Here is a 16,304-nt window from a genome sequence, read left to right as displayed (position 1 = left end):
TTCTAAGATTATCGTAATAAAATCCACTGGAGAGCCCACGTTGGAGCTTTCAGTGTTATGTCAATCTCAAATATGAGTTGTAATTAGGATTTATATCTACTTTTTGCCAATAATAATTCCTCAATTTCAGCTATCCAAACATGGTGAGCCTTATCTTCAATGCTCAATTTTAGTAAAAAGGAATCAAAATTATTGCTCGACATGCATCTTTCATCGAACACTAGGAGAAGAAGAATATCTTTATTCCCTTCTGTTTTTGTGATCCATTTAATTAAAGGTACCCCAACATATAAGTCTATAGGTCCCAAACTTTTAAAGGCCAGTCTATTAGCTCCCTTGATGACTGTTCCCAAATGCAAAAATGAAAGAAGAAACACACAAATTGACCTCATTTTCTACTTGCTAACTCCTATCCTATTTTTTCCTTTAAGAAACCTCTCCAACCCTATAGGGAGATGGGGACATTGCATTTATGGAGAAACCATATACTATTATTTATACATTTGTGCAAATAAAGTTAAAGCTTTGTTTTTTTCAAAAACAATTCAATGGTAAAATTAGTTTTTATTTTTTTTTTTAATTTTGCTATTGATCTTGAATAACTAATATATCAAAAACTAAATAATATATTATTTGTTTTTTTTTTATCTATATTCTGGTCCTAGTTATTTTACATATACATCTCCTCTATTTTTAATGACAATTAAACTTTTATAATCTCTTAGACAAAATCAAAAGTTTGGTGCACCTATTAAGTTATTTTGAACAAGTTATTGGAAGAAAAAGAAAAAAGAAAAAAGAAAAAAGAATTTTAACGATTAATACCATATTTTGATTCTCGCTTGAAGAATTCCTAATATTCAAGGCTGGTAAAAAGAAAAAGGATGTATTGACCCTCTTAACCCTTTAATGCAATGTAAGTATTCAAGAAACAGAGGGGCAAGTGGGTAAATGAAGTGAAAGGAAAGGAAAGAAGGGACAGCTCAAAAATTGAGTCAACCTCCAAAGTAGGCAAAACCTACCGTCATCTTTTGGTAAAACATTGGCTGAGCAAAGCAAAGCAAAGCAAATATGAGGAATGTCTGACCCTGACATTTTCTGACCACTTCTTCCTCCTCTTAGAAGATCCCCCATCAAATCTTTGACCAAATCTCAGCCGTCCATGTAGTTCTCTTTATTTATTTTTTGTTTTTTTTTATCACTTGATTATTATTAATATTATTTTTATTTGGTAAATGATCTTTATTTCTTTAGTTAGGTGTCAGTTTAAGTTTGTCTGAAAAAAAGTGTCAGTTTAAGGCACTTATCTTTAAGGTAGAAAGCACCCTTTATTTTGGATAATTGGGACCCCCCAAATGACTGAAAATCTGAAGCCATGGCCTCTTGATTGCCTTTCCTTTCAGTGCCCTTCACTTATTTATCTACAATCCTACAGAAGGGGACTCGTCAAAGAAGTTCTAATTTAGAAAAAAAAATATATATATAGTTAGATTATGACTTATATATAGTTGGAAATGTATTGATATGACAATTGAAAAATGTGACATTTTAATTAATAAATTATATATAGAGATCTAAGGTAGACCAGTGATAATTTTTAATATTTAAGACAAACACAATTAAAGAAACAATATTGGTTAAGTTTAGCTTTAAATTTTATTTAACTAGGCAAATTTAATGATGTCACATACACCTATAAATAGCATGTCAGAGAATGATTTTTTTTTTTTAAAATTATTTTGATAAATTGTAGTAAAATTATAAAATTTGATTGATTTAAAACTTTAAATACATGTAACTTTTGCAACTATTTTTTTCTTCAAGTGTCTAATTTTTTACTTAAATGTTATATAGTAATTGTCTTTTTTTTTTTCCATAAGAAATAGTACATGCAAAATTTGATTTATAAATTTTCTAGAAAAAAAATATTTGGTTAAAAAAGGAAGAGAAAAGGGCATATATGAGAATTTACAATACACAAGTAAATTAAAAAGTAATCAGGTTATGAAGCGATCAAAAATAAAAATAAAGAAGTTGTAGAGACCATCCATGTTGTATCCATGTTGTCAGTAATAAAGAAAGTTGTCGTTGAATGAATGAAACACAAAAAAAAAAACAAAAAAACAAAAAAAAACAAAAAAACAAAAAAACACAAAAAAAACAATAAAATAAATAAAAATTCAATTTTTGTTTCTCTCCTCCGGCAACATTTCCAGCTCAAACCGCTTAGATCGGATCTAATTTTCTCTGCCACCCTCCACTTTTTACCTTTAATTTCATCTGACGCCACTTGGATTGCGTTTCCATCATCCCAGTAAAATTCACACAATTTTAGCAAAAAATAAAAAAATAAAAAAAAAATACACAAACCAAAACCCACCAACAAAAAATTTCTTAAAATCAAAAAAAAAAAAAAAAAAATTAAATAATATTATTTTTTTAATTTAAAAAAATAAAAAACACAAGGAAAAATTTCCATATTGCTCATCATCAGCCAGCGTCCAAAAATTTCCCACCTGAAGAGGAAAAAAAAAAAAAAAGACAGACAGAGAGAAAACCCAGAGAAACCCAACAAAGATAATCATATATATATATATATATATAGATTTATATATTTATTAAAATTTCCAAACTTGGTTTGGTTTGAGCTATTTCATGCCTGAGAAACCAGTGATTGTGATTATACTCTCTGTTTCCCAAGTGGGTCTGGTTTAATGGGGAATGTTACGGGGAGTGTGGCTGCAAAGTTTGCGTTTTTCCCACCAGACCCGCCAACCTACGACGTTACCAAAGAGGAAGATGGGAGGCTCATCTTCTCAGGCGTCACGGCCGATAAGAACATGGACGTGCATTTGCTCGACACCAAAGGAGGCAACAAGGTTGTCGCCACGTTTTGGAAACACCCTTTTGCCAGGTTCACCATTTTGTACTCCCATGGCAACGCTGCCGACTTGGGTCAGATGCACGAGCTCTTCATTGAGCTCAGGGCTCACCTCCGTGTCAACATCATGAGGTCCTCTCTTCTTTTCTTTTCTTTTTTCCCTTTTTTTGTTATTATTATTATTTTTTTAATCGTTTTGGAGTCTTGTTTTCATGGTTTTTTTTTTTTTTTTTTTAAAATTCTGAAATGGTTGTATATGTTTCTGTAATTGATTTTGTATGCTTCTATGATTTTTCTTGGTTTATTTATTTGATCTCTCCGTGAGAAATTTCCTCAAAACCCATGTTAAAATTTTGTTATTAATTCAACTCGTCTATCTTTATTTTTCTTCATTATTATTATTATTATTTCTTTTTCTGGGTTTTTGTTTCCATTTTTCTGTGTCTTCTGTTTGTGCAATCTAATTGATTGGATTTTTTTTTTTTTTTTTTAAGTCTGCTTTTTCTGTTTTGGGAAACATGCTTTCTCTGTTTCCCTTGTTTTCTGCTCTTGCATATCCAGGGACCATTTTTTATTCCTTCTTTTTTTGTTTTTTTTTTTCTCAAAAATGTAGTAGCTTAAACTCATGGGTCCATTTGTGATATTGGAGTGTACTTAGCACTAATTAAATGCAACCACGCCGGCTTCATGTTTTTCATGTTTGTTTGAATGACATGAATCTGATTCAACCCAGAAAAGAATAATATTAATTTATTTGGGGGATAATTTTTTATTTTTTTTAATAAAACTAAATAATAGGATTCAGTTGATATTACGAATGGGTTCGTATAACCAATAATGGAGGAGAACATTTCTAAGTCTGTCCTAATCATATTATATTTTGTTGTTCTGATGTTTCTAGTCCATATTACTCCGTAAATTGTTTATTTTAACAAGTTTCAACTGTTTATTGCATAGCAATTTGACCTTTTGTTTTTCACTTTCTTTGTGAGTTTTCATGGAAATAGATAAAGTTAGGATGTAATTTTAGCTTAGAGACAAACTAAGCAAACGACTTACTCAAATATTTATATATTTTTTCAACATAGGTAACAGCTAAGCCAGCTATGCTAATATCACACCTAAGACTTCGGACAGTATTTGCAGTTTTATTGTAATGTGCAGCTAGTAGGATTTTTCTGGGAGGATTTGATACAATGATTTAATTTTTCCTTTGTTATTTACTGTGTGTTTTTCTATAATGCAGCTATGATTATTCAGGCTATGGAGCATCTACTGGTAAGGTAAGTCATATTCAAGTTAATTGGCACTCAAAGTTGCTCTTTCCTTTGGAACTAGTAACAACTGTGAAAGAAAAGCTTAATGAAAAAAATTAAAGGAAAAAGAAAAAAAGAGACGCATTGGATTTTGAAATTTGAAGTTAGTTTACCTGCTTTTATGTACTAATCCACCTTTCTACATTATGTTATAGCTGATAATTGACCAACTTTCGTATTCTGATAGCCGTCCGAGTTCAACACATACTACGATATAGAAGCTGTGTATAATTGTTTGAAGAATCATTACGGAATTAAGCAAGAAGATTTGATTTTGTACGGTCAATCTGTTGGAAGTGGGCCAACCTTGCACTTAGGTTCTCGCTTACAGAAGTTAAGAGGTGTTGTTCTTCATAGTGCAATTCTTTCAGGCATACGTGTCTTGTATCCTGTCAAGATGACATTTTGGTTTGACATTTTCAAAGTAAGTTTTCCTATGGTGATATTTGAATTAATAATTTCAATTTCTTGTTAATTACTTAGTTTTGTATTGACAAGGCCCTGTTTTTGAATGTCAGAATATTGACAAAATACGAAATGTCAGCTGTCCAGTTTTAGTAATACATGTAAGTACCTTTTTTTTCATATAATTATGTTTACTAGTGTGTGACAAAGCGTTTATCTCTAAGCATGCATGTTGTTTTTCTTTTTAATGTTTTGTTAATGCAACCTCTATCTACTGGAAATCATTAAAAACTCATGAGTTAAGAATTGTCTTGTTTTTAACGGGAATTAGTCATTGAAATACGCATGTCGTGTTTCTAGATTGGTTAGCCATTTTCATTTTCCAACATTATCTTTGTGTTGAAATGGTCCTTGGAAGCTGTATGCTTTGTGCATGTTTCAAATTGCAGACAATGACAGCTGATATCCTCAGATTAAGAAACTATAACCCACCATAATCTTTTCCACTTGCTGAGATTTGTTGTTTGTGTTCTATATTGCTTTGCTTGACCTTCCATTTACTAAATCTTATTAGATGTTATAGATCTATTTAAGACAGTAACTGAAATTAATTGAATCAATTAGTTTCTCTGGTATCAAGTGTTTGTTTATGTGTACAGATGAAGGCAATCGTTAAGTTAAATTCTTCCTTGTTTCCACTGAAGAATATAATTTGTGATGTTTCTGCTGTGTTTATAAAACCAGCCAACTAAAAGTGGAAAAAATTCCGAAGTGTTTAGAGACTGAGAAGCATCTGACAGAGGCAAGATAGAGCTAATACTCTAATTGTACGGTACTCTTGTATTAGGAAATGTTAAAGCAGAATTGAGATTAAAGTAGAATTGAGATGAGGATCAGAAGGATACCACACAGGCATTTCTGTATTTAGGAAGGCTTGTTTTCTTTTACTTTTGCTTTTTCTTTTCCTTCGTTTTGCATTTGGAGTTAAAGATTTGAAGGCGATTTTGATTAGGGCCCTGCAAATAGTTGAATGATGAATACAAAATATTTCAAATTAGTCACTTGTAATCTGGTCAGAACTGATCTCCTACCAAGTCATATTACAACAGATGCCAAGCCCATGCACAATGCGAAAATCATTTCATTTTCAGGGGACAGACCACCCTTTGCATATAAGGAATTGTATGACTATCAAACAATGAGAAATATTATCTTTGCAGACGAATATAGATTTTTTTTTCTCCTTTTGAATGAGGTTTCAGCTTTTTCTGCCTTATTTGCAGGATTGCAAAAGGCTTGTTATTGGAGTGACTTTTGCAATCTGCATTCAACACTGTATTCCCATATGTTTCTGTTTCCTTTAATTATATATTCAGTTGTGGCATATGCTTCTAAAGTTTATTATCCGTTGCTGCCCATGGTGATCCAATTTTTTTCAATGAATCATTTTGCAGGGAACAAATGATGACATTGTTGATTGGTCCCATGGAAAGCGATTGTGGGAACTTTCGAAGGAAAAATATGATCCTTTATGGGTCCAAGGTGGAGGCCATTGCAACCTTGAAACTTATCCAGAGTACATTAAGCACTTGCGCAAGTTCATAAATGCAATGGAGAAACTCTCACTCACGAATCAATCAAAGAAACAGCTCGCTTCTACTGCAAGTATTACAGAAGCCAAACACAACAAGTGCTTGAGATTTGGAAAAAGATAGCTTATTTCTTTTTTCTTTTTTTTTTTCTTCCTTTATCTTTTGAGAAAGTAGGATATCGACAAGAGTTCCTATGGAATGTTAGCTCATCTTCAGAAATTGCTATACGATTGGTTGCAGCCAAGCTGTTTGGTTAGGTACGTTTTTCAAAGATCTCAAACTGAAAGGAACCATGTGGAGCCTGTTTGATCCAGATCTAGCTTTGATAACCATTTCTGCAGTACAAATTACTGCAGTTACCATTGCAATTCGTGAAAGATTTCTTTTTTGGAAAAGTTCAAGAGGTCTGCTTCCAAATCTGAATATCATGTATAATTTCAAAAGAAAAAAAAAATAAAAAAAAAAACATAGAGTTTTTGTGTAAAACTATATCAGTTCCAGAAAAGAAAATACATGGGTGCTTTGATTTTGTATTGACCCAGTGATCTTTTTTTATTTTTATTTTTTGTTTGCTAAAGTACATATGCTATTCTAGTTGTAATTATTTTTAATATATTTATCGATTTGTGTGCTATGCGCTTTCTATTTCTTTCAATTCAAGTTTTCCAACCTCATACTGGCAGACAGATTAAGGCTTGGCAACCCATCAAAATTTTGTGTAGCTAAACCATGATATTTTTGACTAACTGCTTTAGAGACATCATTCACGGTTGTAGTGCAGCAAACTAAAGATGGTTCATGAAGGTGTAATTTCATCAAAAACTTGCTAAAGAAAAAAATATATGCATATCAAAAGGTGCAGTTTTCATAAAAAGTAAGAATCGTTTATTTGAGGAGAAAAACATCAAAAGAACCTGTAAATCATAATCCTAGCAATAGCTACTAGAAGCGGTCCTAGGCTTGTAAGATATGCTTATTCTTGTATGGGGAAAAATAGTTATGCTTTTTCCATCTTCCTTCAATTATATATATATATATATATGTATATATTTTTTTGGGTAAATGACGAAGACTGAAGTTTGAAAACAAAAGCAACAAATCCCTATACGATCATAAAACAAACTATCCTCATCCTCAGTCATGTTAGGAACCTCTTCAAAGAGATGAACATTTAAACAATAAAACTATAGTTGGCAAGAAAACTAGCTAACTTATTCCTTACATTCCACTCAATCCTGTTGTGATCCTTTGATCAGCAAAAACACACAAAACTAATATAAAAAAATAAAGAGAGACAAAAGTATGAAAATTGAGAGGAAAAAGATGTATTATAACTATAAAATTTATACAAAAAAACTTCTCTCAGCCTCTCTCAAAAAACCTATATTGTCTATACTGTGTGTTGTGTGATACAAGACTGAAAAGGTTTAGCATCTGTTTATAATGCTCTAGGGTTCCTAGGGTTGAAACCCTAATAGGCTTGGGCTTTAGGAGATAAAAGACTGGACCCCCATAATTCTCCCCCTCCAGCTGCATTTCAAAAACTTGATGGTCACCCACCATCTAAACCAGCTATGTCTCTACACAGCTTCAACTTATCTAGAGTAACAACCTTTGTATCCATATTTGCTGGATTCTCCTCTGTGTGAATCTTCACCAATCTAAGCAATTTATGCTCTATCACGTTGCGTATCCAATGATAGCGAATATCAATATGCTTTGTACGAGAATGATACATCGAATTCATGCCCAAATCTATAGCACTCTGGCTGTCACAATGTATCTTGTAATCCTTCTTCTTGATGCCCAGTTCATGGAGTAAACGCTGTAACCATATCATCTCCTTATTGGCTTCTGCTGTGGCAGTGTACTCTACTTCTATCGTGGATAAAGCTATACACTTTTGCAATCTTGACTGCCATGACACAGCTCCTCCAGCAAAAGTGTAAATATATCCTGAAGTAGATTTCCTATTATCAAGATCTTCGGCTATATCTGCATGTGTATAGCCATGTAAATCTGGATCACCTCTACCATAACACAAGCATAATTGTGATGTACCCTTAAAATGCCTAAGAATCCATTTGCCTGCTTCGCAGTGTTCCTTTTTAGGATTTGAAAGAAATCTGCTTACAGTACCAACTGCATGAGCAGTGTCCGATGTAGGACACACCATTGCATACATTAGACTTCCTACCGTTGAAGAATAAGGCTCTGAAACCATCTCCTCTATCTCAACTTTGGATAAAGGGCACGATCTCTTACTCAACTTGAAATGGTTTGCCAATAGAATGCTGACTAGTTTGGCCTTCTCCATGCCAAATCTTTTTATCACTCTTTCGACATACTTCTATTAAGATAACCACAACTTGTGATCCTTCCTATCTCGGGCTATTTGCATTCCTAAAATCTGTTGAGCTGGTCCCAAGTCCTTCATATCCAATGACTTGAAAAGTTCCTTCTTCAGCTGATTCATTTTCATTGCATCTTGTCCGACGATCAATATGTCGTCGACATACAACAAAAGTGCAATGAAGTTTCCATCTAGAAATCTCTGAATATAAACACACTTGTATGCATCGGTCTTCTTGTACCTTAGCTCATCACAAAAGAGTCAAACTTCTTGTACCACTATCTAGGTGCTTGCTTTAGGCCATACAAGCTCTTCTTTAGCTTGCAAATGAGGTTCTCCTTCCCTGAAACCTCAAAACCTTCTGGCTGCTCCATATAAATCTCTTCATGTAGGTCACCATGAAGGAACGTTGTTTTCACATCTATTTGTTCAAGCTCTAGGTCTAGATAGGCTACTAGACCAAGTATAACTCATATCAAAGTCATCTTCACTACTGGTGAGAAAATCTCATCAAAATTAATTCATTTTTTCTTAAGGAAACCTTTGACAACCAATCGGGCTTTATGCTTTACCACCTGTCCATTGCCATCTTTCTTGAGCTTGAATACCCTTTTGTTCTTCAGTGCCTTCTTTACCTTTGAAATCTCAACCAACTCATAAGTATGGTTCTTTTACAAAAACACCATCTCATCTTGCATTGCATGCAGCCAATTTTCTTTGTCTTGATTAGAATTAGCTTCCTGAAAATTCTCTAACTCCCCATCTTCAGTAAGCAGAATATATTGAGATTCTATAACTCTTTGATAGAACAGACCATCATTTGTCTGTTATGATGATCCTGCAGCTTAAGCATCTCCCTGCTCAACATCATCTTCTCTCTCCTATTCGTCATCTGTGGTGGGTTGTGCTGGTGCTGGATCAGGAACAAAATCATGGGCTGTCAGGACCCGTCCAAGATCCCTCATCGGAACCCTAGACAAGCCCTGATCCCAAGGAAACCCTACCAGACCCTCCAATGGAAAATCCAGCAAAACCTTCCCTAAGGGTTGAACTTACCACAATTTCCTGCACTGAAAACACACTTCTATATACACCATCTTATTCCTTCCACATTACTACAATTTGTTTCCACAAATTTACAGCACTCCAAAATAATAACAGGGAATCAATATATGATTCAATAAATATGTGTCCAATCAGTATACAGAGCATTATACAAATGATTGTGAAATTAATACAATGACAGATGAAGCAATACAAGATGGAGAGGAAAAAGGGAAGAAATGCTTCTTGGACTTTCGGCAATGAACTGAGATGTCGAGTTCGCCCCCAGACAATCAACGTCGACTAACCTGGACCTAAGGGAACGGAATTTAAAAACATGAGATGCTAATCACCTCAGTGAGTAACCCAATCTACTATACAATAATAATAATAATAAGAGGGTAAATAACTTAATTAATTGATTAATAAGAAATAAGTAAATAAATAATAGGTAGTTAAAAATAATATTTTCCCTCAAAACACTCACGATTCACTCAGTTGGAAAAGTTTCCTTTTTAAAAAGTTTTACAAAACCCGCTATTTGTATGCTCCGAAAACCAAGGAAAACAATTAGTCAATAATTTTCTAATAAAATACGGTAATTCAAGAATCCAAATTTATAATGAAATAAATTGAAATAAAAATAACTTATAACAATTACTAAATAATTAATCCATGTCATAATAATTAATACGGAAATATTAATAAAACTCACATTAAAACAATTCATGAAATAATTAAGTAATTAAAATAAATCAATTTATTGAACGATTAAGCAAATGAAAAATTAAATCAAATTAAAATCTTCATTTGAAATAAATAATAAAAACAACATTAAATATATTTTTAATTTAAATACAATTTCAAAATACTTATTTTAAAATTCATGTTCCAAAAACCACTTGATGCACCCACTATATACCAGTGGCGCCAACGGTACCCAGCATCCCAAGGTACTGCCAAGCAGGAGGTTAAAGAGAGAAACCGGCATACGGTAGCATGGCGTCCCACCGCGCCGCTGCTAACAGGCGTCCCGGTCATGGAAGGGCGACCTACCCTCATCCGATGGCAACCACAGGACAACCCCATAATCACCTGTGTGCTACTCACACCTACCTGCGCATTCACCACATCCACCTGCGCACTAATCATATCCATGCATAAAGAATACCAGTACGTGTATGGTGCATCTAAAAATCATAAATCAATATATTTATTTTCAAATCTCAAAATCTCATAAATATTATCGGGTTTATTCCATCCAATTAAACCCATAATTTTTCCACATTCTCTTTTAAATCATCATTATAAATCCATTGCACAATTTCCATCAATTTCCCAATCCACAATATTCAAATGCGTAAGCATAATTTTTAAAATAATAAATTAAATCAATATTTTTTTCTCAAATATTCAAAAACCAATTTGAATCAAATATGTCATTTAAACCTCATAAATCCACATCAAACCTCGCATAAATATATATTTTCAACACATAATAAATCCATCAATGAAATTAACAACAATTTAAAATAATATTCCTTCAATTCCTCAAAATTCAAAATATAATTGAATTACATAAAAATTTCAAAATTCAAAAATCCATATAAATGCATTTTTATTGCTTGAAATAAGCTCACAATAATTTCAACGATAAATCAAAACTGTTAAAATCATAATTTCCTTAAATATCAAATTTTCATAAAATGAATTTCCATAATTTATCAAAATCAAAATATGCTTTAATGCACATATACATTTCAATTTATTCAAATTGTACCATCAAAATTTCAAATATAATTTTGCTAAATATTTAACACATAAATATTAAATCCAAACGTTTAATTATCACAAAATAAATATAATTTAACACCCGAAATTAATTTTGAAGGTGGATCACTTACCTCGAGCACGCAATCCAACCAAGATCCTCCATAGGATCAATTTTACGGCTCACACGTGCTCCTAAAACAACAATATTACACAGGATCAAATAAATTAATATTTTATTCGAGTAAATAATACCCAGTACCCGGGGGGTTTAACATAAACGTTAACCAAAATTTATGAGTAATTTACTGAATCGAAGCTTGTGAAACGAGGATTACGAATTTGGTCTTACTTCCCGGAGATCGGATCCGAGGAGGCCGAAATCTTGCCCGAAAGCTCTTGGATTTTAGGCCTTCGATTCTCACAATCCGTTAAGAATTGAGGAAAGTGGACATCGGATTTGGATTTAAAGGGTCATAATTAGTGGTAAAGGATGGGCGGTGCAACTGAAAACTCGTCGGAAAGTCGATTTCCCGATGAGCCGCCGTGGTCATTGAAATCCACCACCGCCGGTGGCACGTCCGGTGGCCACTGGTCGTGATTTTTGGTGGGAAGGTAGATCGGGGAATGGGTGACTTAACGGGACCGGTGGTGAGGCAAAGGGAGGTCGGAATGGAGAGAAATCTAGGTTTGAAATAATCGGCACCGCCACCGGAAAAAGTCTCGATCCGGGCGCGTCGGAGGTCGGTTGGCCGTGATTCTTGGCTGGCCAACGTGTTTTCAGGTGGGCGTCAAGGTGGGGTGGCGCGTGTACTGTTCTACCGGCCTGAAATGGGTGAACGGCGATTGGCCGATTGGGTTTCTCTCTCTCTCTCTCTCTCCTCCTTCTCCTTCTCTCTCCTCCCTCCCCTTCTCAGCCAGTCAAAATGCCCGTGGGTGCCACTGTGCACTCACGGGTGGGTCCACTTTTTTGACACGTGGCACCACTGTTCACACATTTAAAAATAATATTAAAATAATACTGTATTTGAAAAACTCTATAGGTCCATAACTTTCAAACCACATGTCCAAATTGGACGTATAGCTAGTCTATGAACTCGTATCGACGGGTACTTCACAATCATACATAAGTCAAAGCTTAGTTTTGCACGAACAAAAAGTCAACTCTAGCACCCCTTGGACAGTTTGGATCTCAACTTGTTTTACTCATAACTTTCAAACCGTAACTCCGTTTTCAATGTGCTACTAGTCTATGGACTCATAACAATGTGTACTTCGTAAAGGTACCTCGGTCAATGTGAAATTCCACCGGAAGCAAAAAGTCAACACTTGACCCCTTCTCGGTTAATGATGGTCAAACTTCGTCAACCTCGGTCAATTTTTAGAAGTTCCGATGTATTTCGGGACGGGGTGTTACATGGGCACTGGTACTAGAAGACTGCATTGGCTTTTCTATGTCTTCTATAGTCTGGTTTTCTTGGAATACTACATCCTTGCTTTTGATAACCTTCTTTGCTTTTAGATCCCATAATGTGTATCCGAATTCTTCTTCTCCATATTTGATAAAGATGCATGGAGTAGTTCTTGCATCAAACTTTTGTCTAAGATCCTTGGATACATGTGCAAAGGCTAAACATTCAAATACTCTTAAATGAGAGTATGAGGGATTCTTATCAGACCACATTTTCTCTAGAATTTCAAAGTTCAGTGGTACTGATGGCGTTCTGTTAATTAAATAGCAGGTGGTTCTAATGGCTTCTCCCCAGAATGATTTTATCAGCTTAGCAATACTGATCATACTTCTAACCTTCTCCATAATCATCATATTCATTCTCTCAGCTACACCATTATGTTATGGGGTGCGAGGGATCGTCTTCTCAGGCTGAATACCATGGCCTCTATAGTAGGCATCAAACTCTAGGGTAATATATTCACCTCCATTATCTGAGCGAACACACTTCAGCTTCTTTCTTATCTCATGCTCTGCCATGGCATGGAACTCTTTGAAATGATCTAAAACTTGATGCTTCGTCTTCAGAAAATAAACCCACACCTTCCAAGAAGCATCATCTATAAAGACCTAGAGATTCCTCTTCCAAAGGACCACAAACGTCAGAGTGCACCAGACTAAGCAACTCTGATCTTCTTGTTAAAGAGGACTTAAATGAGACTCTGTGCTGCTTACCATACAAACAATTATTACAAGGATCTAACACAGCATCCTTAGAAATAGTGGTAAGCTTCTTATTCATCAAGGTAGACAATTCTTTCTCACTCATGTGATCGAGTCTCTGGTGCCACAGATTTTGAGATATCTCTCCTTCTGTAATATTGAGGCTATCTACACAAATCTTCACATGAGTCTTATAAAGTGTTCCACAAATATGTCATTGAGTGACAACCATAGCACCTTTTGTCATTTTCTATGTGCCATTGTAAAACTAGTTGCCGAAACCTTCCTTATAGAGTGTTATTCCTAAGAGCAGATTGAGTCGAAGGTCTGGAACATGTCAGACATCCTTCAAAGTAATTATATATCCAATGTTGGTCTTTATCTGAATATCACCAGTTCCAGCAATCTTAGCGAATCTATTATTTCCCATCTTTACTGTGCCAAAGTCTCCTACTTTATATGTTTTGAAAAATTCTATGTGTGTAGTAACGTGGTAGGGTGCTGTACTATTAACTACCCACTCGACTTCTTGGCTTGAAGTGTGAAGGTATGATTCTTCATATGTGGAACAATATACTACTTCTCCTCTGACAGTGACTAAAGTTTCACCATCCTTCTTCAACTGATTGCTTTTCTGCCCCTGCTCTCGCAACATCTTCTTGCAATACTTCTTCAAATGTCCTTCTCAGCCACAATAATGGCAGTTATATGTCGGCCTCTTTTCATCTCTGGATCTGTCTCTGCTCTGGCTCCTGCCTTTCCCCCGTTTCTTTGTGACAAGGGCATATGTTTTATCATTGCCGATGTCCTTTCTCCTGGCTTCCTCATTAAATAAGGCATCCATTACCATAGCCATAGTAAGTTTGTCATTCGAGGCCAAATTGCTGAGAGAGAAGACTAGTGTCTCCTAGCTATCTGGAAAAGAGCTAAGAAGTAAAACCACCGCAGACAGTTGGTTTACCAAATTCTGAAACATACTGGTGTGCTCAGCTACAGAAGTTCCATTCTTCAACTTCAAGTTCACCAAACACCTCACCAATAAGGCTTTATTTTGAGCAATCTTAGCTTAGTACATGTCCTCCAGCTTCTTCTAGAGGGTGTATGCGTCTATCCTCTATGTAACATGATGGAAGATACTGTGGTCGATCCATTGTCGGATTTGACCACTCATTTTCCTGTTCATCTTCTTCCATTCTGCTTCTTTGATGGGATCGGAATTCCTTCGTTTGGCATCCAAAGGGTCAAACAAATCTTTGCAATTTAGAAGATCTTCCATCCGAGGTTTCCAAAGTGCATAGTTGGTGGCAGTAAGCTTGATCATAGCTCCCGAATGTGACTTGTCCATTGACATCTTATCCTGCAAAAATTTGGAGCTGAATTTGGCAAAATAGAGTCCACCAATGCATCCGAAACAGTAAAAAATGTTACGTTTGAATCTTCTCAGGTCAAAATCTGAATCTTCAAAATTTAGGGCCAAAGTACAATTTCCAAAAGTTCTGGACCAAATTGCAATTATCAAAACTTCTGGCAAAACCTACAAATAGCAAAAATACAGGGGTATTTTTATAATTTTAGAAAAAAGTAGTCAGTGCTGACGTGGCTGATGATGCGGCAGACCAGATGACGTGGTGCCACATGGTACGAGATGGTGGACAAAGTGGCAAAACATGTGTCACGGCTCGGCTCCAAACTCGGGAGGCGGCTTGGCTCGGCTTCGGACTCGGAAGGCGGCTTGACTCGATTGATGACTCCACTTGAGGCTCGATACTATGCGCGTGGCGCATGAAGACCTGCAAAAAGGGTTTGACTGGTGCATTTGGCACTTGTACATTGACCAGTGCATGGGAACCTGCAGAATAATTTAATAGGTGTGTGGATGCGCGTGCAAAATTAGATGGAGGTCGGGTTGGGCTCGTTCTCTTTGTCTCAGCGATATCTACCTCCTGGTGTGCTCAAATATTTTGTTTGAGCTTTTAGACGACGAACCCTATATCTAGAACTTGTCCTTGTTACCACTTGTTATGATCCTTTAATCAGCAAAAACATATCAAACTAATGCAGAAAAATAAAAAAAGACAAAAGCATGTAAATTGAGAAGAAAAAGATGTATTATAACTATAAAATTTATACAAAAAAAACTTATCTCAGCCTCTTTCAAAAAACATGTATTGTCTATACTGTGTGTTGTGTGATATAAGACTGAAAAAGTTTAGCATCTATTTATAATGCTCTAGGGTTCCTAAGGTTGAAATACTAATAGGCTTGGGCTGTAGGAGATAAAAAGCTGGACCCCTACAAGTCCATCATATTAAAACAAAGGGTTGTTCCTTAAATGTGTTTTAAAATTATTTGTTAACTTGCCATAATCATGTTAGTCATTTTACAAAGTTTATTTTTTTACCAATAATGGAACTAGATTATTTGTTTATTGAAGCTTGTGGCCTCACTCTCTGTAATTTTTCAGTTGACCCATTAAATTAAAAAGCCTATTCTCTCTTCAAAATCCATTTAATTCATTACCATTTTATAAAGCTATATATATATATATATATATTATTATTTTGTTATGTGTTTTACTTTTCCCATGTTATTCTTCAAAACGAATGAATCATGTGACTAGGACATGAATTTTGTCTTAAACACAAAAGGGTATCGTGAGCATGATAATAGTAAAAATATATATATATGGGACTAGGGTGTGCTTGCTAAATGAAAACTTGAAGAGAGAAAATTTGAAGAGTGTTGTGTCTATTAGTGACAACATTGGGTT

The 16,304-nt window shown here is 34.9% G+C and overlaps 1 protein-coding gene across 2 annotated transcripts; it reads left to right on the top strand.

Annotated features, from left to right (window-relative positions):
• The first annotated feature begins 2,091 nt into the window (after positions 1-2,091).
• On the top strand, positions 2,092-6,456 carry LOC107427000 (uncharacterized). 2 transcript variants are annotated; one of them, XM_060814795.1, is made up of 5 exons: positions 2,092-3,013; positions 4,128-4,164; positions 4,385-4,621; positions 4,716-4,763; positions 5,262-5,849. In XM_060814795.1, exons 1-5 carry the CDS (start codon positions 2,715-2,717, stop codon positions 5,352-5,354), a joined length of 714 nt encoding a protein of 237 aa, XP_060670778.1. In that variant the 5' UTR covers positions 2,092-2,714; the 3' UTR covers positions 5,355-5,849. The 2 variants fall into 2 exon arrangements, with proteins under 2 accessions (XP_060670778.1, XP_015892822.1); XM_016037336.3 differs by lacking the exon at positions 5,262-5,849 and adding an exon at positions 6,057-6,456 and having other exon boundaries at positions 2,099-3,013.
• The last annotated feature ends 9,848 nt before the right edge of the window (positions 6,457-16,304 follow it).

Source organism: Ziziphus jujuba, chromosome 1 (genome assembly GCF_031755915.1).
Source record: "Ziziphus jujuba cultivar Dongzao chromosome 1, ASM3175591v1".
Lineage (NCBI taxonomy): Eukaryota > Viridiplantae > Streptophyta > Magnoliopsida > Rosales > Rhamnaceae > Ziziphus > Ziziphus jujuba.
Note: the sequence above shows the minus strand (reverse complement) of the source record. Positions and strands in the feature narration are given on the sequence as shown.

What these genes read in the sequence shown, in the direction of transcription:
- LOC107427000 (XM_016037336.3), top strand. Translation starts at nt 2,715, where the DNA reads ATGGGGAATGTTACGGGGAGTGTGGCTGCAAAGTTTGCGTTTTTCCCA. An exon ending in CTCCGTGTCAACATCATGAG is followed by an intron (nt 3,014 to 4,127) that starts GTCCTCTCTTCT and finishes TCTATAATGCAG; the next exon opens with CTATGATTATTCAGGCTATG. An exon ending in TTTGGTTTGACATTTTCAAA is followed by an intron (nt 4,622 to 4,715) that starts GTAAGTTTTCCT and finishes TTTGAATGTCAG; the next exon opens with AATATTGACAAAATACGAAA.